Source organism: Anopheles aquasalis, chromosome 2 (assembly GCF_943734665.1).
Source record: "Anopheles aquasalis chromosome 2, idAnoAquaMG_Q_19, whole genome shotgun sequence".
NCBI classification, from domain to species: Eukaryota; Metazoa; Arthropoda; class Insecta; order Diptera; family Culicidae; genus Anopheles; species Anopheles aquasalis.
Window position 1 is genome coordinate 84,840,647 of NC_064877.1, and position 22,500 is coordinate 84,863,146.

Here is a 22,500-nt window from a genome sequence, read left to right on the forward strand (position 1 = left end):
TGGGATTAATTCGGTAGACGGCAGCAGGAACGCGACGAACACACATTGTCACAGCGTATCGGGTGCGGCGAGAGCGCGAGAACGGAGATAATGAGCCGCTTCGAGCACATCGTGGTCGCGCGTTCGTGGGCCATCGCGACGGAACGGATGAATTAATGAAAATTCCGTCGCACGGACGCAACGCGCTGAGATCTTGTGTGTCTTGACCACCAGCCAACCAGCCAGCCAGTCAGCGAACCAACCAACCGACCAGCCATCGTCAGTCAGTCAGTCGCCATCGTTGGTCCGGGCGGGAACGAGTGATTCCTAGTAGTGGCGAGTCGCGTGTCGGAGACGATTGTTTTCGTAAAGTCACAGCTACAACCCGCTCACGGCGACAGGTTGCAACGTTCAGAAGGGAAACCCAAAAAACCGGACTTACGGTAACGACGACGACGTTTATGCTGTTTCGTGCTTCCCTGGGGTTTGAATCGAACGGTATCGAACGATCTGGAACCGCTTAATCGGTGTGTCAATATCGGTCAGTGTAGTGATGTCACATTTGTTTATTTTCGTGGCCACCGGCACCGCCATCAACTTCCGGATCGATCCGGTGTACCAACGGTCGATAGATGAGCATCACCGTTTCACGTGCTGGTAAAGCGTTCACGGCAACGCGCTTTATCGTAATTCCGGAATCACGATTCTTAAACGAACCCCTCCCAGTTACCACTAGCAGCAGGAGTAGTGGTAGTGCTGCTGTAGCATGATTTACGGGTTAATTTATTTTCAGTTTGGTTTTTCTTTATGACTTTTGGCTCCTCCATCTCCGCTCCTAGTTGTAGTTTAGTAGTGAGGAGATCATCATGTGCTCCGCCGGCCACAGTGCGTTCGTCTGTCTTCCTGACCGTTTGTGAATAGTTTTTTTGTGATTTATTTTTAGTGGAATAGCACTATGCACTATGTGAGTCGTCGATGATGACGGTGCCCCAGTGAGAACGCCACAGGGACGGACCGGCCATGCTCCCTTACTCGTGTTATCGCGAGCGTTGGTGGTCCCTGCCGCGGAACGATAGCTAATAAACGTGGTATCGAATGTGTCCGGGCTCCGTTCGTTCTGCCGGTATGCGTTACTTTGTTGATATTCGTTCGTTGCCATGTTTGATAAACAAATGCAGATGAGATAACACCGCGCTATGATTAGAGTGGCGGGTGTTTGGAAACGGTTAGTATCTAATATTCTGCTGGGCTCGGATGTATTGTGAATGTGATCAGCAAAGAGAGAAAGCCATTTGAACAACATTGGAAGAGGAAGACATTTGAAAACGGAGATCGCTTGCTAAACTGAATATGATTAGGACATGGATGGGAATGTTTTTTGATGGCGAAGGAACCATTTCAAAATGTTTTTTTTCTAACTTTCCCTCTTTAATCTACTTCTTGGTCTACTGATGCCGTGGCCTTTGCTTCTTGTGTGCAATTGCTACTGAGCAGAGTTCTAATAAAAGTCAAAAATGGCACAAGTTGATAACAAAACGGTGGCGACATTCGTGCTGATTGCCGGCGACTCATGAGCGCTCTACGCGATTGTACCAGAAGCATGCTATCGCTTGAAGCGAATACTCTAGAAATATAAATTAATTTGTCGCAAATGACACACATTTAATGACTTATTAGTGTAATTTATGTTTTAAAAACATTTTTTCCATTCTTTTAACCTCATGACACTCTTGGTTGTTAAAGGCCAGCTTCTATGTTTGCTATGCTTTAGTCTTAGCATTAATCCATGGCTTGGTAATCAATTAATACAATTGTACTGGCTTTTCAAACATCTATCAAAAGCATATACCTTTATTTATTCATTTTATTGGCAATAAAACATTAACACAAAAGGAGAACCGTCACCGGACGAAAGACATGAGCAGACCATTCAATGCACCGCCAACGTGTACAGAGGAGCCAAAGGTTGTCTTACCTTCAATTGCACTTTTGCAGTGCACCAAATCTTAGCAGGCTAGTTGCTCCTTCCGAGACTACTCGGACGACGGGCGAGCGTGTCTGGTACTTTCCGCCCTCTGGTCACCAGAACTATAAAACGGTCATTTCGACGACTACTGCTCAATCTGGGCCGCTCTACCGCACGCTGGCATCCCACTTGGATTGGATTGGCTCGGTATGGCCGGAGGAACATGCACCGGCTAGACGTATCGCGTGGCGTCCGGTCACGGCTCTAGCGTGGACGACCGTGCGTCCGTTCGCCGGTCTTGGGCGGACAGATTTTATTTTAAATTTCACAAATTGTGACAGAACCCTCGACTGGGGGCGCCACACGGTGCTGCTCCCAATCGTGCAGCAACAGTGGGCAACGCAACGGTGAGGTGAAATGTTCGTTCCCTCCAATCCGTCATGGGTGCGTTAGACACCCACCTTGTGACGGGGAGTGTAGTAACCGAGGCCGTTGCCGATTTCCTTTACGTGCAGGCGATCGCAGAACAAGGAAAACCGCCCTCATCAAAACGCGCGAGTATAAGATTTTCACTGGCCACTAGAGTAACACAGATGGATTTCTGCGTCGCGGTGGCCATAATGTTGGCACTTTATTCATCTTTGAATAAAATTTAATTAACGATCCTGTAGATATTTTATATTTTGGTAATTTTCTGGTCTGTGGAATGAAATTTTCTCAAAAATCCTATTCATTTTAATAAATTCAAGCAAATATAAGCATATTTTTTGCATTAAGAAAGGGTGGATACACCTCCCGGACAATACCACAAACACATTTTAGAACAGTCCAGTGAATCGAGATTTAAAAATAATCATCGATTTCCGATGAAACATTTGCTCCATTGTGCCGCCATTTGAGACACGCTCGAGGTCCGGTCCCAGATGTTAACCGAAAGGCCCACACTTGTCCGTCTGACGGCCGGCACTACTGATCCGGACTTGATCCCTGCATCCCCCCAGGCCGGGGTGTGCATTCGATCGGTCGTACGATCCACAATACTTTGGAGAGTAGTATGGTGTGGTTGTGTCTGGTTCCAATTGGGGTCTTGAATGAAACATTCTCACTCGCGGGGCCTGTGGCGCACGAAAAAACACATGCACCCGTGGCGTTCTGTGACATTCCCCGTTGTGTTCGAAGATGATCCCACCGCGGCGGCGATGGTGACGACAAGTGGTTGGTGTAGATTTATTTTATGATTATTTTTTTTCGGTTTTCTCGTTCTGGTTCTGGTTCGTGCTGCTTAATCGCGATCATCGCTACTCAGTAGGGAATTCGTCACAAAATGTTCACTGTCACAGTGGTGGTGGTGGTGCTGGTGTTTATTGCACCCGCGCACCCGCTTGCTGCTGAAATGAAATGAAAACCTGAAAATTGTGTCACACATTTGTGATCTCCCCGGCGTGGTCGTTGCCCGATCGTCGTGGCGCATGCAGTGCCGGAAAAAGGCGCATTTCCGTCGGATTTATCGGGCAGATTTCGGGCGGTCTCCGGTCCGGTCGAGTGATGAAATCATAGACTGCCGTGCTGCCGGGGAAACAGGACATGTGTTTACAAACATAATAGTGCACGGCAGCGATCGGACGGAATTGAAGAACCTTCCCCCCCGGGGGGCGATTTCTTCACCGTAACTGGCAGTAGCAGCAAGCGACAACTGTGTCCAACAATTCATTAATTAGACTCCCCATGATCGGGGATCGATGGACAGAAGGGTATCAATTTTCTTCGGAGCTCGCTGGCCTCGTTGATTGAACTGGGGGGTGGTTGTGAGTCGCTCGTGATCCTATTCCAACAAGTGTCAAGTGTTTTCCCTCCTACGTGCCGTTGTGTTCGATTAGGACTGTGCGATCGTCATCACTCTTTCTTCCCGGTGGGGTGGCATCGTGAACATAATCACAGTGATCATCACCGTCGATCGTACGCGACCATTTTTTTAAAGGTTTGATTGATTTGAAAATTCTTCGGGTGTGGCAGATACTCTGCACTCTGAGGAGAGACTGAGGGTGTGGTGGCGATGAGTTCATTTGTTTTTATTGGCCAACAGACTATTTCTGAGCAGCGCGCTGCGCCTTATCCATAACGTGCCCTACGCTTAGTCACGCTACATATTGATCCCACGTGTTTTCATTAATCATGAAAGCCAGTTTTTTAGAACATTTTCTTTTTTCCTTTCTGTCCAAAGGGCATGGCAAACAACGGCCACAGTACGGATCGTGTGGCGGGTGCGTGTGTCTAGGAATATTTTTTTTATTTTTAGAGAACCCGCCACCGGTTCTCACCTAATTCTGCGTCAGCCAACGTTTCAATTTCGCGAGCTAATGTTACATTTGTTCTGTGGTTTTCTTCACCGAATTGCCGGTTTGTTTTTTTCGTTGGTTTTGCTTGCGAGAAAAAAAGGAACCCCCGAACTCACTCGTAATCCCGCAGCATGACTTTCCACTGTTCGCTTTCCGTTTTTCATTATGGATCGGGTGGTGGCACAGGCGGTTCTTGCGCTCCCACCAAGGCCGTGGGTGTCACTTTTCAACCAAATTCTTCACCAACTCCAAACAAACTATACTTCTAATCGGAACGCTACTGTTGGGGGTTCCCTCTGCTTTCCCTAAAAAAACTCTCGTCCGAAAAACGAAATGAAAACATTTTCCTGGATGCTGCTCACTCCTGACCTATGCCCTAAGAGATCTACAAGAAACCGAGGGGCTGTGTGCGTGGAAATTTCGGAATGGCGGTTTCTCTAGGGACATAATTTATGGTAAATAAAGCGTTGGCCGCCTCGAGATCACCCATTTGGTGGATGGTGGGCTGGCTGGATGGCTGGTGTGTTCACGCTACCAGCTGTGCGTAAATTAGTGTCTTGGAAGGATCATTTTTCATCCGCGAACCGTCGGTCGCATCGTTCCGCGTGTCCCTTCGCCTGCGTTATGTTTGCTATCTAGTAATTCGCGTCTTCTCCGTGTCTTCAAGTGCATTAAGTTTAACTATTCTCCTTATTTTTTATCTTCGTGAACCAAATTCAAATTCCAAAAGAGTGCCCGTGAGAATAAGTGTGTTGCAATTGAAACGGATTACATCGTTCGTGGGGTTTTCGAAAAGTGTCGTCGTCTTTAGTATGAGTTTAGTCGCATGATTCCAGTTCATCAAGTATACTCCAGGACTCGCCATGGATCGGACGTGCTACGGGAAGTTTGATCCTGGAGCGCGTCAACCGTACAGATGCACGCTGAGAGAGCGTGGCATTGCACCAGGATGTAAGTAAAAACCAGCCTCAGTTCTCGTGTTTGATGCTACTAATCTGAAGGAAATGGAGGGTTGTTAAATCTTATATAAAATCACATAGAAGTTAAATAGTTAAAAAGAATACTTTTAAGATGTGAGGATCACATTTCTCTCGTAAGAATCGTTCTCTCCAAGAGCTTGCTCGAATTCGTCAACAGATGGTGCTAATTGCGCTGGAAGAACGGGTCGAGAAGCTTTTGCCTCCAAGAACGACTGGAAAGCGTTCTCTGTCTCTGACGATGCGCGTGGGTTTCATGGAGTCTTCCCCCCGTGCGTTCTTCGATCGCTCGGTCTTCGCTTTATGAATGACGCCAGGATGATGTCATCAACTACCTCTTCGATCGTACGTGCGCACGCACACCAATCGATCGTTCCCCTGGCTGTGATTTGTGCACAACACAATCAGTTAAACACCCACCGAAGACCGGATGGGGGGTGGTACTAAGGTCAGTCGAGAATGGCTGCGACTACGTCATCGAACAGTCGCCAGCCAGTTTAGCATTCGATCGGTAGTTGGATTGCGCCGGCGCCGATCGCTCGAAAGGGGTGAGGTGTTGGTAATCGATCCAATGAATTCTTCCGTTTTGTTTACATTCAACCGTGGCCACTCAGTTTAACCCTTTGGGTGGCAGTTGATTTCTATGCTACGCGACTTGTTTGCCCCTTCGATAAAGTTGAATTCAATTGCATCAAGTTTACTTTGAACAGTTTGAAAGCAGCATGTTATCATTGATGATCGATTATGTCAACGTTACTTATGCTGCGCTAAGCTTGAACTTAAGGAGTTGAATCAATCATCATTTGAACCATTCAGGACACATGTTTCCTTCGCCGAACTTGTGGTTTTGGAATTAATTTCAGAAATATTCATCACCGTCAATCTGTAACAGCGATTCGCGCATCCGCTACCCTGGTTGCTGCACTTCGCGGCTTCTGCACGGGACGATCGTGCGTCTTTCTTGGATTATGATCGCGGATCGCGTGTTCATGCTGCTCCAAAGCGCAGATAATCCAGTCACTCTCCAGCTCTCCAGGGGCCTTTCTCTGCGTGACTGCGCCAGGGAACTCCACAGACCCCTCGCAAGTGCGTTCATGATCCTCACGCACGCCATGCCCTCCTGTCTCGGCCCAAACCACCCGGACACGCGGCCGCTTTACGCTGGTAGTGGTGTCCACAACATCAACCCAGCGATCACTCGCGAACGAATCGCGCGGCTACCCTCAAGAGGTCCGCCGTCACTGACCCAGCCGCCGCCCCAGTGCTTCAATCGGTTTGGCGGACGAACGGATTTGATTTAGTATTCATTGAATCATCGTCCGTTGCTCAGGCTCAGCAAAGACGCGTTTCGTTTGCAGGACGCAATTCCCGGGGATTAGTGTCTGCTGATGTCGTTTGTTAATTAGTTACCGACTTTTAACAACATAAGTGTAGTACTTATTGTACGTTACAAAACCGTGCTGTGTTGTTCGATAAATTGTAGGCGCTGTTTTGCGTACGCAGCAGCGTATTGTTCGGTGCGAGCTCGCGGTGGTTGACAGGCTGACAGCGAGTGTTACGTGTTGGGGGACCAAATGTTTGGAAAAGCCCGTTTTCTGGCCACAAGCGTTGTCGGCAAACATTATTGACGGGTGAAAATCGTTTGCTGGAGGTGAAAAGGGGCAATTTTCATTAAAAAACAAGTGAAGAGATTCAGTCGTTTGGTGTTTAGCTAATCTTTTGTGAAGAACCTGCATTGCAGTCAGTGCTGTACATCAACGCATTCAGCTTGAATTGAAAAGTAGAGCGTATTTTGTTCCAGAGTCAATTAGTTTCCCGCCGTTTAGCTGATCGTGCAAGGCAAGCAGTATGACTGGTAAGTTGGATCAAAGAGGTTTGATCATCTGTTTCTAGAACAGGTTTTTATGACGTCACTGGAAATGGTGTTGATAGTACCAGAAACCAGATCGTCCCCGTCGGGAGTAGGTGGTGAACTTGAGAATCGAGATCGCGTAGACGGCCGCCGATGTGGCCCCGATCATATCTTCCTATCTACTCTCTTCGCCCTGCAGCATTCCAGCTGCGAGCCAATGAAGCATACTCACGGACGGCATGGAGGAAAGGATCTGATCAATTGGTCAGGAGAATGTTTTCAGATTTCGATTCGGTTTCTTTTGGTTACGAGACAGCGACAGAAGAAATCGTTCATTGGATTGCAACAGTCGCAAGTCAGGGGTTATTTTTAGCATTCCAAACACGCGGGATAAAGCGCGAGGATTTTTTTTAAATTCATTTTTAATGCCGCAACCCGATTTCGACCGCCATCAGAGAGCAACGCTGTTGCCTTATTCGATCGTCTTGCCTACCTGTAGCTCTTGTGTTCGGAAGCAATATTTTCTTTCGCACCAGCGGAAGTTGAATCGATTATCGGTCCGTGATCGTCATTGACGTCGCCTACAGCAGTGAGGTGTTGTATTTAAAATAAGCAACCCATTCATTCCGTGGGTGTCTGTCAAACTGCAACCGAGTGTGTTGTATGTTGCTGATTGAGTCTTGAGCGAGAGAGGCGCGTGTTGAAAGACGTGGCCCTTGAGGGTTGGCAAAGGGCAATTTCGTCCGATACCGTGAGATATAGAATCAGTCTCGAGAGGGCACAAGCGATGTCTATCTTACGCATAAGTAACCTTGAAAGTTTAATGCTCTGCCATGGAGCAAGCAGCACATCTGCAGAATAAGTTATGACGGCGATTGGACGTGGAGTGGTCCAGTCATTCGCTACTTACTCTCATTATCTGCATTTCGATGTCTCATCCTTCGTAATGTCATTGGAGGTATTGTTTTCGAGGACGCAGACTAACAAAACAACGACTTCCTGCAGCAGAATGTGAAGTGAGGCTCACAGCTGAGGGACACAGTATCCGAGAGCCTTCAAATGCTGCCTTTCGTTACGCATTTCTTTACGCACGCACTCGAGCTCTTTTCTGCTGACATTGTTTTTTTGTGTTTTTCTGCACAGAATGTCACTGGCGCTCGTTCTCGTTCGCTTGAGAACGTGAGTGTAACGCCAGATGTTCACCTTCCTCCTCCCAAAATTCCTTTAGAACTATTTCTTTGGAAGAGGTTATAGGAAAGATAAAAAAAATACATCCATATTGTGTGCGCGATTGGTTAAGCGAATTCTTAGTCACATGCTATACCAACGTGTTTACTGCTGATACACGTGTCGGGCGGAGGCGTTCAATAAATCGCATTCGTCCAGACATAAAAAAGCGTGTCTCGCAACGGAATGGGGGAGGTATTAATAAAAATAAATGTATCGATAAATTTGAATCAGCGTGAGTGGAACCGTTTCGATACTCCACAGGTCAGTTCTGTTTGGACTGCAGCATAAATATTAATGTTGGTAGTAAAAAATCTCACCAAAAACACAATCGTTGCTGTACAAATATTTCACTTTCTTTTGGGCATAATTAACACGGTAACATTTCCGATATCAACATAATTCACAACAGTATGCTGACTAATTTACAACAAATATTTAAGGTTAAAAAACATGCTGTATGTTATCATAATTAGAAAACCAAAAAGCATGGTTAAAATTTTCGAATGTGGCATGAATGGCAAAATGAAGTGGCTTGCAAACGTGATTTAGTAGCGTAGCGTGGGTATTCGCTTGGTCCAATAATGCATAAAACATACAAACCCCATGACATCACTCATGTATTTTTTTTTTGTCCAAATTTGGTTGAAACAGCTTCAGCTGGGGGCTATCCGGTAGATTTCCAATCTCAACTGGTTTTCGCATTACTACTATCTTTGTGGAAGGCAGCTATGCGATCGTATAGTGATTCGATAGTTTACGGTTTGGGGTGACCATATTTGTAAAGAAATCATCTCTTCGATGGCTACCATCTGATGTCACCTATTGAACAATCATTAGCAGCACCTTAGGATGTTACAGAAACAAATGCACATCAGATCACACCTTGTACTATCTTTTGTTCGAATGGTATTCACGAGATAAACGAATTTCTACGTGATACCGATAAGCATGAGAGCATTACAGAGAGATAATGCTTGGAGTTTCTTGTCTGTAAATGTCTTCACACTAGCCAAGCGAAAAAAGTATTTGTTTCGAATTCCGCAACCATGTGGCTCACTGTGAACGTGTTCGTATCTTGTCCACTACGAGACATGAACGGTTACAACCGAACAGGCCTCCGCGACAACATTTTGTCGCGCCGGAGCGCCAACCACGATCGCAATCTTGCTCTCGCGATCAGCGTCGTTAGGATTAGTATCGTGGCGTACCGAATGGATGCTGCTACTACTACTGAACACCTGTATTCGTATCTTCGCCTGCTCGCGATCTCGCAACGTCACCGTCCCCAAAGACGTGTTGACGGTGCTCACCACCATCTAATCTGCGGTGCGTTTGTGATGCTGCACAACTCGCTCTCGCCGGGTGGAGCTCTGGTCGGGTGGCCGACGCTCTCTTAGCTCGCTCTATGCATGCGGCTTGCCTTGAGCCGCGGTTGGCCGCTGAGCGGAGATACCATGCCACCCTGGTGCCATCTCGAGGGATCGCAGTACGATCTGCAGAGTGATCGGTGGCGGATCACCCACCACCATTAGACGCATGTACCGTGCCGCGAAACAGGCGCCACTAGAATCTCGCTCGCACCTGCGTCAGTCTTCGTTGTGCTGGTGTGTGAAACGATGAGTTTTTTTATCGCACCTTAAAAACGGGAAAAAATCGTTTTGTTTTTCGTCACTGATAACATCTATTGGCAACGAGTTAGTGGTGGAAGTGTTGCATTTTGTCTGTAACTTTGAGTGTTGAAACCATAATTCCCAACACTCGTGGCAGCACCAGCGCAGTGCTTAGTGTTTGGCGACGGTTCGTTATCCTCAAGCTGCCATAATCCTCCGAGACAAACGCCCGTGGTCAGTTAGTAGACTTGGTGGTGACGCCAGTAGCCAGTTTCCATTCGATGTTCGTGCGCGGGTGTGCAAGTGTCAGTCGCGTCAGTCGCGACTGTTTTGTTGAGTTGGCAGCGAGCAGTGAGAAAGGACAGTGAACGGCGACGGAAATCCCTTGCGAGAACTCGTTTTCGGTTTTGGTTTCGTGGTTGTTTTTTTTTCAAAAAGAAATATTTATAGCCCCACAAACACACAAACACCCGCGAGTAGACGGAGCGCCGTTTGGTCAGCCGAGAAGACAGCATGTTTGCTCAGAAAACGGCGCGGGATATGAAGCTGAAGCCAAGAAAAGTCAACCTTCACCCGTTTACTCATCACCGTCGCGTCGTCGCTGTCTTGAGTGATCTTTTTTCAAGAAAATAGATTCCAATTGAATAGTAGCTTATTCGTGTGTCCATTCAGGCATGACACATGTGTGGTGGAAGTACAGCGAGTCTCAGTGAGGACTGAGTGTTGAATGCAATGCGTCAGCTCTCGGTGACAACCGGGCGCCGCGAGGTCACGTCGAAGAATCCACATTGATGCCACAGAAAAACAGAGACCCAACCCAAACCCGATTGTTCGATGATTGTTGCTTGAGATGATGGGATCTTCATCGGATTCGTCCCCTGAGAAGAGTTTCTTTAATGGTGTGGCACTCAGACGAAAACATTGGCCGCGCTTCGGTGGATTTTGTTTATGTTTATGGATGCCGTTGGGTTTGGCTGGGGCGCAGACTCTGCCGTCTCCGAAGATCACATATTCGCAGAGACTCGGTGTAACATAGTTGGCATTGAGGGTTATGGTATGGCCGCCACGGATGTGTGGCAGACGCGCTTCCCCTCGTACTCTCGGTTCTCGTGACCCTCGTGATTCGATTTCAACACAAGCTGCCGAGTTCGGCGGAAGTGATCGATCCTCACTCACGACGATTAGCCCATGGCCCATGTTCCCATGTGAATCTATTTTTGAAGACAACAAGAAAGCACGATCCGATATCGTTGTTGAAAAGTGTGGAAATTATTAAGGTTCTGCCTCTCATAACGCGAGTTGCGATAATTCGCGATAATAATGTAACACATTGCTCGCACTCCACTCGTTTCTGGTTTCGCTTGCTAGCCAAAAAGCAGAACACACTCGTTCCATTCCATTTTTCGCCAATAGCGTACCATCTGAACGGTTCTATGCCGATCAATACTTTCCTCTCAGCATCTGAGGCACAGCGAATCGACAGTTGTTGTATGCTTGTGCACCGTTTGCTTACCATGGTCGAAGGTCAGCTTTGTTTGCGCTACCACCGGTGGCAGAGCAGTGCGCGACCTCTACCACCTCTCTCGATCTCGAGCCGAGCCGCATAGCCGGTTGAATAGCTAAAAATAATTTTGAAGAAAACACGAGAAGCAAACGAAAAAGCACGATAAGGCGGAATGGTTTTCTTGGCACGCGCCTCACCGCGTACCGGTAATTAGTATTCGGTGTGTGTCTCGCGTGCCGGAGCAACTGCTAGTGGCCAGTAGATGGTTTGGTTTTAATTTTCGAGTAAACATTATTATCATAAAATTCTTACTTTTTTCAAGAGTAGAGAGAGATCTTAGTAAACCTTTTCTGTAGTTGAAACGCCCAACAGCAACATGCGATCCCGCGAGCGAACGAAACATGTTTTATGATCGCGTTCAAAAATGATCTCTCGTCTCGTTAAGATCATCTTCCCCATTGGGGCGACGTCTGGCCTGCTGCATGCCGCTTGTGGCGTCTCTATACATTCTCGTTCTTCATTGATTGCAATTTGATGTTTCGTATCTTTCACGACTCATCTGGCTGGCTGGGGTGTGAAAATTAACCGTCGAGCTCCCATAAAATTGCCAACCATGGTCGCTAACCAATGCTGATGCGCGTGGTTATTGCTGGTGGAGACGGTATCATAAAAATTCCGGAAAGTGGCTGTGGGTTTGTACAAACCCACCCAGGGCTTCGCTACTGTCACATGACGCGCTAGATGTCCTACGAAGATAGATGCATCTTTGAGGTGGAGTTCTCGCACTTCAGCTTCACCAGACGGTCTCAAACGAATAAGCTACTTTTCGATAGACAGAACATTATTTTTTAGATAAAAGAAAATGAAGTAATTGCACGGAGATAGTGTGTGCTTGTGTGTTGGGTAGATAGTGGACAAAGTGATTGAAACATCGACTCTAAAAAACTCAATAAAGCGAGCTCGCTCCTCCGGCGCCAGTGTACGATGGCGTCGAAGATGTCGCGTACCACACCGACGAAAGGAATCGTTGGTCGGGCGGAAGGTTTCGAAGATTATTTGGGTAAGTGCGTCGAATGGTTTTCGGGCGTGTGAGAAATTTAAAAATATCAAAACAATAATGGAGAAAGTCTAGAGAGTGACAACAGGTGATAGAGCTCATGGGATGATATCTGGAGGCCAGATAGGACGTCCGGCAATATGTATGCCATCACTTCATCCATCTATTCCCCGTAGAAAATGGAGAATAAATGAGTTTGAAGTCCACACCAAGGGAAGAGGGTGATGGGAGCCACTGCCACCGTCCATGCGTGTCGATGGGTTTTAAATTGCATCGCCCCTGTCTCACATCGAGATACTGCGACGATCTGTCCGGCGATATTAATAGACTCCTCTTCGGTGACACACTATTCTCATTTCGAGTTGATCGGTCCGACGGACGGCAAGATGCACTGCACTCCGTGAGTTTCGCAATGCAACGGCTGGAAAACGAAAACGGATCTTCCGAATCGAGGTTATGCTCTCTAGAAGGGAAACCGTCTCTATCATGTGTGGCGTGTCCATTTGGAGGTTCATACAGGTTGTTTTCAAATTTATAATCATGGCATTTGGAGGATCTAGAGTTGGAAAATGGGTATCTAATGTTTTCTTAGCTTGACGGCAATCATTAGTCATGAATACGATCCCTTTTCGTGGTCATTAGCATAAGAAAGTTATGGAGCGACATTCGACTCATTCTTTTATACATAATTTTTAACTACTTCGTACACTTTCGTTAAACCATTTAATCTACAAAAAGAAAACAAAAACGTTGCGTGCAACGCTTCGTTCTCGCTAAGAAACGACGCCGATGTGTTAATAAACCGTTCAACTGTTTACACTTATCAGCCAGCGAAGCAACCGGCCGCGGGTTATCTTGACACCTCGCGTCCCGTATCTTCATCGCGAACCACCGGCCCGCGGCCACGGCTTACCATCTTTGACGATGACATGCGGGCCACCTTCTCGCGATACGATGGTGCCTGCTCCCTCTCACAAAGACACACAGTACCACGCCATCGGCGGTGTGTTCCAGGCTTCCCTAGAAGGCCAACGAGAGCGCCAACTTTCATTCACGAAAACTACCGTTGACCACCACGTGCAAAAGCCCCCGTGCTTCCCAATCCCGTGCCCCATCATCATCACCGTGCTTACCGATGACGAATCTGGCCGGAATGCGCATCGCAACATCTTCCATTTGCTCTTGCTTACTGGCTTGTTTATGCTCACACCAACCCGCCCCCCACCGGGAGGAAGAGGGCTTGGTGTGTAGTAGTGGAGTACGGTACGGTGGCGAGCAATTTGACGACGAAGCACATTGGTGGAGCGCTCGGGTGCGCGCGGTACCGATGGACGTCCCTTTTTCGCCTTTTCCCTGTGTGCTCCAGAAAGAATTGCTCCGCGCGAATAGCACGCGTGCCAAGTGTGCAAAACCGTTTGAGTGGGGCGCTTAGTCTTGCGGCAGCTGCTGTCAGCTGGAGAAGTGAATCAGAATCTGCGGCCTTTGCGTGTCATCCGGCTCCACTGCGCTCTTTCACGCTTGGTATTCGCTTGTCCGGGGGTGTTGAAAAGGGGTTAAGTTAAGGGAGTTTTTTTAAAAGTGTTCCACAACATCGCCGAATGGAGAAACTTACCTACGAAAGTGTGCAGGAGAATTGCCAAGATTTTCTCGGTATGGCCACGATCGTATGCCGGTCATTCCGTGGGTGGGATGTAGGGTTAGAAATACGAGCTGCGTTGGTTACTTTATGGACCCATTACTTATCTTTATCTCTATGTTTTTCCCCCCTTTTCTAGACGCACTATTAGCTGACCTTCAGAATACGGTTCCCGGCCATAATCAGCATGGTGGTGGCGGTGGATCGTCCGTACCCGGGTACGGCAGCTTAAACGGTGTGCGCAACAAGCAGCAGCAGGCGCAGCAGCAACAACACGCTAGTCCCAATCAGGTAAGTGAGGTGTTTTACCGAGGAAAGGTTCGATTTAACAAGAGAATAGTATCACAAGTAGGGTGGTGTGTTGGGCTGAAAGCGAAACAGTTGATACCAGAGATGCTCCTTCTGGTGGTGACTTGCACTGCCGGCTCTCTGTAGCTGAAACGTTCTCTCAGCGTCAGCGACGTTCTCGCATGTGCATTGCTCAGCGCAGTATGAGTGCAATTGCAACGGCATTTGGTTACAGCGCTTGCCGAAAGAGAGAGAGAGAGAGACACTCGTGACCGTGAGCCGTGCGGCGACCGCAAAAAAGGGGTAGCGAGAGCGCTGTGCGCAAATGCAAGCCGATGCATCGCCGACGGGATGACTCTTCGAATGCTGCGTCTCTGGTACCGTACTTACAACGAGTTCGCGGTAACTGCTTTGTGATGCACACGAGACGGGAAGAAGACAGTTCGCAATTGGCGGACAGTAGTGTGGTGGACTTTTGTTACTTTAACCCCGTTGCACCGTTGTGGTGGTGTGTCGTGCGTTCTGCGAATGGCGTCGAGTGATTGTTTATTTGGATGACAATATGCAGTTGCATCGAACATCATCGAGTGCACGTGTTCGCAACCGGCGCCACAGAGAACGATGCAGCCACAATCAGCTCATACGGATGATGTTGGGGCTGCTGCTAGGGACATTCTTTTTAGAAATGGAAGATAAGCTAGATGATTCATGGAAGATGATTCACCAAAGGTGCCCATTGACGCTACGTTCGTGAAAAATCCACGAACATCGTCCAATGTGGGGTTTGCCGGCAGGAAACTCCCTGAACTAAATTGCGACATTTCAAGTGATTCAATTCCACTTAAATGTAGGGAGCTTTCGTAGAAGCAACATGAATAGGCAATAGGATTCGTAATAAGATATGAGATGCAAGGCGCACGTCTGCTGTTTTTATCTCAAAATGTCTTGACGCAAACTGTTTACCTTTATCGCGTCAGCAAATTAGTGCACTTGGTCTAGACGTCTGCATTTTCGCTCACCGCTACACACCGGCCGTACACTCACTTGAAATGTGGTGCGAGTCTAGCACGAACATTTTATTCAAAGGCACCGACAACACCGCTGACGGACACGCGGTCAAATAAATCCGTCACCAGTGACGGCCGATTGGATGCGCTCCAAAAAGTGATCTTTTGATCAACCCCTTTACCGCAGTAGTGGAGTTTTCTGCCCCAAAGGTTCATTAAGCGAATTAAGGGTCTTACGCTGGTGGAGGAATTGTGTACATTCGTCTCATTTAAATATGTTTGTTTGACTCGAGTTTAGCTCGAGAAAGTAGTTTATTGAAAATAACGTTTTTTTAAAAGATGCATAAGATCAAGGAATGATTGCCATGGAAGACCCCGTGAATAATTAGACATATTTTCTTTCTATTTCAGCAAACGTATCAAAATATCACCGCAAAAACAGTGACTGACACGCGGGCCACCAACGGATATAATGGCTCTTTGCCTCGTGCTACGACTCCGCATACCGCACGCTCTAGCACGCCGCAGAAGCTACAAACCTCGGCTTCCGGTAACTTATCGGAGCTGGATTCGCTGCTACAGGACCTGAGCAGTGCCCGGTATGGCAATCAGGCTGACAAACGTAAGTAACCAATGCAAACACGGATTGGTTCATGCTTGAATCCTTCCACTAATGATTGCACTTTTCCTCTCTTGCAGATCCTAGCAGCGCCATCGTTAGCTCGCCAGCTTACACCATTAACGATACCATTAAGCGGCCATCGGTGGACAGTCTGCTGGACGAGCTGAGCAATGCCCATTCAAATCCAATTTATGCCGTTCCGCATGGGTAAGTGTGTCACCAGGGCGAGCAGTTTATGTCGTTGGTTGCTCCAACCTTTTACCACCATTAGATCTAACCGTAAACACCGTTCTGTTTATTTTAGGAATCAAAATGCAAACCATCCGGGCCGTCAGGTAACGATAACGGTGCGTGAAACGACGACGGAGAAGCTCACTGGTACACCGAGTGCACACTATCAGGATCAGAGTAAGTGTGCTCTCTACGACCATTACAGGCGTATTTCCTTCCTTATTCGCTAAACCCACCCTTCCCATACGTTATGGTCTTGGGTTCTTTTGGAATCGCCACCGTTAAAACAACTCCGCTGCGTTCAAAACTCAGCCCTCGGAAGTAAGAAGAAAGCATACAAATATTCGCCGGTTGAGAGCGGTGGGTTGCATTTTTCCTAAAACCACGCCGATCCGAGGAAAATCCGGGAAAAGCGTGCTCGAGGAAACTGCCCGAAAATTTCAAACTGCTCGAATTGCATAACTTGCGCGATATCCCTTGATTTCCATGCTCCCGTTGTGGCGCCTCCATCGTTCCACCTTGTTTTGGGCCTACCGTGCCCTTTTTGTACGTTCGAAAGGATTAAAAGGATTTTACGGGCTGTGTTCTCGTCTGCTATTCCATACTATATGCTCTACGATCATTCTGTCTCGTAAACTATAATAGATTTTGGTTGTGATTGTAACGGCGACCACGTGTTCGAATTAGAATGGCTACCTATTTTGGCAATAAAATTAACGACACACTTATTGTTTTTTTGTTCTTTCCCTTGCAGTGTATCAACAACAACTGGCCCAGAATGAATCGCACACATCATCAGCAACGAAGGAGTTGGACGACTTGATGGCGTCACTGTCGGACTTCAAGGTAGGATATCGTTTTGAAATATTCAATTAGAACAGAACAGCAGTGATTATGTTTTAAAGAACAAGGGGCGCAATTTTTGTTATATTAAGTAAGGAGATCTTGTAAAACAGTTTTCTCTTTGATGTGATTCCTTCGCTGTAACACCCGTCACTTTAAAACTTTGACTCTTTCTACATTCTGTCCCACGTTGTTGCCTTTAACTGGTAAACGGCCAACAACCCGTCACCTAGTTATCAGATGTAACAGTTGCGAAGTGCTGTCGTCTCGCATCCCATCGTTCTACCATGCGCCGCAATATTAAAACTCTAGTCGTCTCCATGTAGTGACAGTTTTATGACCGCCGCTTGTCGTCAGTGGAAATGCTTTGCCGACAGCATGACCGCTGGCACGAGCCACATTGTTGCGTTAGATTGCTGTCGGACGTCATTTTCCTACTATTAACCTGTTGCCAAAACCGAAAGCAAGGTTCAACACAAGCGCGGTTCATTACCACCACAGCGATCTCGAGTTAACTAAAATGGAGCATTACATTTAGTCTAGCGTAGGTTTAAATGTGATTATAAATGGCTTCTTTTGAGCGTAAAACACACTGACACTCGCACGCACACTCTACATGTGGCAGAAAAGGGCGACGATCATCGTTTGACATTTATTTTCCGATTTTCCCTCCAAGCTGTCTCCACAAGTGCCGAGCTGTTGCCAAACGGATCTTAATCAGTGTCGACAGTGGATCCTGTATGATTGACGTGGAGAAAAGTGTACTCCCGACCCTGGGAGCTCTTAGCTTTATTAATGTCTCTAATCTGAACGTTTCAATTGCGGTATCAAGATGAAAAATACACTGGGAAAATGGGAGTTTACGATGCAGCCGCTTAGCTTGGCATCGCTTGGCGTTGTAGGCAATAAAATCTCCGTGGTGCGTATCCCAAGTTAAACTTGCCTACGGCCAAATGTATTGACTGTAAAAATGGCAACCAGTCGCTGCGAAAGAAATGACCGTTTGGATCTCGTTTGTTTCACAAGCACAGCGCGGTGCTGTCATGATTATTTTCGATTTATTTACGTTTGCATGTTCCAACATTACTGGTTGGTTACGGTGCGCCATCAATGGACTCAAAACGTTCCGGTCGATGACAGCAAGTGGGCAGAGAATACGTTTTTGCCACCAAATCAGTACAGCCTGGTGGTTTTGGGTCGGTTTTACTTGAATGCCTTTTGCCTTACTATCAAATGTTCTAAGTTTATGGAACCTTTCATTAAATATGGCTTTATGAGAAACAAAATGTACTAGATTTTCGATCAGAATATTTCTTTCAATTCAATGTAAGCGTTAAGAAAGTATATGAGATGATCGACCGATCCATCTGTTTCTACGCATTTACAAGCGGTAGTAAACCTTCTTTTCGAAGTCTGGTCTTGAGGGCCAGCTGATGGAGTAGTTTGGGCCCATTAAAATCACCAGAAGTTGTGCGCATGTAGTCTCCTCTTTTCGGAGAAAATTTATTTCCTCCAAGATGCCTGTTGTCCTTGAATATCCACACGCACACGGGCGGAAGGGTTGCCAATGGAAGGTGATGACTTCAGGATGACGTGGGCGACGCCCGTGGGGGGAAACAGCAAAATAGTTGTTGTGTACAAAATGCTATCGAATATAAATAAATCATTTTCATGGTATAACGATGGTTCGTCCAGGGTTGGCGAGTATGAGGTCCATTCCAGTCAAGCGAGTCCAAGCGACGTCCTGCCGTCGACTCACACGTACAAGCAGAGAATGAGCAGCAGTTTGGCCAATGTTTTGCTAGCTTCCGAGTTCCGGTGTGAGTGAGGTTGTGTTTTCTTAAATTAGGCGACGGTCATTACGGCGCATGCATATTTTTAACTGTCATTTACCAATGTCAGGCCATTTGTTGTGCCTAGCGCACACTTTCGGTACGGTGCTCTCTGTTCGGTGCCATACCAAATGGCCCAAACCTCTGTCTAATCGCATGACGCAAGGTTTTTTGGAAACTCTCTTGGTTTCGTCAACCATCAAAGCCAGCTCAGTTTGGTTTTCGTCATTCTAACGCGACGGAGTTCGAATAACGACTTGCCTTCTGTACTAAAACAAGAGACAAACTCCTTGTCCTCGTGCTCCCAGCGATACCAAAGTTGCTCAACACTTTTGCAACATCCCAATGAATTTTAATTGAAATTTATTCGATTTATCATCTCTTGGTTAGTGCATTTGTCTACGGGTCCGGCAAATTCCCCCACGGATGCGTAATGCTATGATGGTCCTTTCCGAGGACCAACTAGAGGGACCAGTCATTTAGCAATTCATTTATTAATCGGGACCTTGTTGCCACATTCGCAGACATTTTTTTTCTCTTCGCTCTCTCTCGCGTTTAGTCGTAGTCAGATGACCATCGCCACGGGCAGCACATTAGGCGAGGTAGCGAAGAAGAAATACATCGCACGTGTAGCAGCGAGGGTGTAGCGCCGGCTTTACACCGTTGTCCGCCGCTCGTTTGTGGTCTACTTCGCGTGAATGTAATATTAATTTTATTAACCGCCATGGTCCAACATGGTACGACACTTCGGCGGCCGTCTCAACCGTGGTATGAGGTTAGTAGTGTCGTCGACGGGTAATAATTTATTGAAACACATATTACCAGGCTCGTTCGGAAATAATAATGATACACGAGAAAGAGCGGAGAATGATTTGTTGCTTTCGTGAGCAAAAGTGATCGAGCGTAAATTAATAAAAGGTGCTACCAGAACGCGTTGTTGAGATGCGTTCACTCGCTGCCTGCGTTCGATGCAATTGATCATGGAGTTTAAGTATGTTTACGAGTCCTCGATCGCATCGATCGTCCCTGTCATGGAAGTACAAAGTTTCTATTTCTAAGCACCATACCGGTAATGGTAATTGAGAACGACTCCGTGCATCGTGCATCGAATTACAACGGTGACAGTAACATGTGTCACCACTGGTTCTCGTCAAACTTGTACAATTTATTTTTTTATGTTGATCCGAGAAGGACATTGCATAGCCCATGCACAGCAACTGGGAGCATGAATGAAATTTGCCAGCGACATTTCAAATATCCCAAAATTGCTTTCATTTAACGGCATGGCAAACGGGGTAAACGGGATGGCGAACACATTCCGGCCAATGATGTCATTTGCAGGAAGCGTCGGCGGGCGTACCCGTTCGCTTTTTATTAAATCCATTTTCGCCCATCGTGATACGACGCCACGCATGGTGCCACCCTACTACGTGGAGCGATGCCAATGCCGCTGTTTTCAGGAAAGGGTGTGAACACACGGTGGTACGGTGTGCGCCACCTCCTTAACGCTGAGGGAAATGGTTGTTTGGCATGCAACTCGGTACGAACCGTGGCAGGAATCTGGCCTTTCCATCACTGGTGAAGGTCAATCGATCGCTGGATGTGCACAGCCATGCTGGTGGTCCTTTGCAAGGACCATATCCGGTTCCTAGCGCTCTGTATCATTCGATTGTTTCCAAAGCCAAAACCTTGAAATGCAATTGTAATGACTGTTGAGTCGAGAAAAGGGTTTACCCAGTGCGGTATTACAATGCACACGGGCATGTAATCGACACCCGTTTACGGTGATGCGTCGCGGACGATGCACATCATGTTTTACAAATCAATAACTGCACTCATCAGCAAGCGGCCGTTGTTATCCGCCCGTTTTGCGCATCGCTTTAGCTTGATTACCGTGAACGTTGGCTAAAGGGAGCTATGGTGGCGTCACGTTGTCTCAGTGAAACGGTTGAGTGGCCACTACAGCGCCACCCTGGTTGTGCACATTCAAGAGCTAAACTGTTTGCCACAGATGGAAGCTAAGAACAAAAAGTATTTAACAAAACAACAGTAGATTATTCAACTTTTATTAATGTTGGAAAATCAAAATAGTTTTCTAATTTCACTAAAAGTTTTCATAAAAGACACCAAACAGGGTACTTTCCTTCGTATAGCGACACCTCATCCTATCAGCGTTGCTAAGTAGTTACGCGATAAATTCGCTACTTTACACACCGCTTGCTTGGGTGTGATATTGTCACGGGCTTACCGAAGCGCGTCGAAGCATGCCTAGACGGTTGCATTACCGTGGCTGCGATCTTGCGTCTCAAATCGCCACAACCGCAGCTCGTCGCGTGATCGTACCGCACAAGTGGTGACGCGCGCTAGCGCGCTTGTTCTTATGATACATTTGAATCTCCAGTTAATAAAGCAAATTTATCGGTCGCCAGCCGAACACGTTATCTCAGATCGCGCGCTGGATCTTCTATATATGGCACTAGTCATTGTCGCGAGTGGACAAGCTGCGCACAAACAAATGACTCATACGTGCTCGGTGGCTGGCTGGATTGTCAGTTCTCGATCGATGGTTTTCACTGTTGGATTCGATAAGATGTAAAACCATAATGCTTTAATAATTGTGGATAATTTCTTCTACGTTCTCACTCGCTAACTTGTTTTTTGTACTATCTTTCACTCTGTAATTAAGATGTAATACATCCGCAAAGATTATAGCGCAAAGAAGATTATTGAAAAAAGAAGCGGGTTTAAATTCCTCTATAAAAAATCGCTTATACATAAATCAAAGATGCCATCAATCATGGTCAGCCACACACCCGAAAATAGAAACGTTCAAGGCGGTCAAGTGTCTCGTTTTGAGTGTCGAGTTTCATTGAAAGTTTTGCGTCAAATTATTCAATACCCATATACGAGCTACCTTTCAGCTTCTGTAAAGTATCATAAATCATGAAGCAGGTAATGGTAACTTCCTTATAAAGTACCGTCGACGATCCATCTCAATCGATCGGAGAACCTTTCGAAAGGTACCGAAAACATCTCCATTCCAATTCCTACTCCTACATGAAGAGAATCTTGAGTAATTGGAGTAATGTGCTACTATTCCTTTGCCTTTTACCCAGAAAGATACTCGTTGAATGAGTCACACTGATGCTTATGGAGAGTGTTTTAAAAAATGACAAATTAGTCCCCATTGGACTCACAAGGTGCTTCCCCCACCGCTAAACCAATCGCACAAAAATCATGATCGACACCTTCTGCTTCTGTCAATCCTCACCATCTGATGTTCACCATCCGAAACTAGACAGGGATCCTACATTGTGTGTAGCTCTCGGGTGGATAGCGATCTCATGCGTGTGCGTATGCGTTCGAGAGATGATATCGATCTCTCCTTTTGGCCTGTTTTCCATTTCGGTTCGGTTTGTTTTCGTTTTTCACTCATGTTGATCAACGAGATTGTTGGAAATGAGCTGCAAAAACTCAGTTTGCTAAAGCAACTAACTGCCAACCAACCAATACCAATGATGTTGCTTTCT

The 22,500-nt window shown here is 46.7% G+C and overlaps 1 protein-coding gene across 8 annotated transcripts in view; it reads left to right on the forward strand.

Annotated features, from left to right (window-relative positions):
- LOC126570353 (leupaxin) overlaps positions 1-22,500 on the forward strand; it is a 44,554-nt gene that overhangs the window by 13,652 nt on the left and 8,402 nt on the right. For 2 of the 8 annotated variants that reach the window (XM_050228059.1, XM_050228066.1), the window contains exons 1-7: positions 290-422; positions 5,012-5,232; positions 14,287-14,438; positions 15,854-16,064; positions 16,142-16,271; positions 16,369-16,472; positions 17,050-17,141. In XM_050228059.1, the coding sequence (XP_050084016.1) occupies positions 5,145-5,232; positions 14,287-14,438; positions 15,854-16,064; positions 16,142-16,271; positions 16,369-16,472; positions 17,050-17,141 (777 nt within the window). In that variant the 5' untranslated portion in view covers positions 290-422; positions 5,012-5,144. Of the gene's footprint in view, positions 1-289; positions 423-5,011; positions 5,233-6,684; positions 7,114-9,835; positions 9,945-10,350; positions 10,366-12,287; positions 12,515-14,016; positions 14,162-14,286; positions 14,439-15,853; positions 16,065-16,141; positions 16,272-16,368; positions 16,473-17,049; positions 17,142-22,500 lie in introns of those variants that run through there. The other 6 variants (XM_050228060.1, XM_050228062.1, XM_050228061.1 and 3 more) reach the window with 6 other exon arrangements.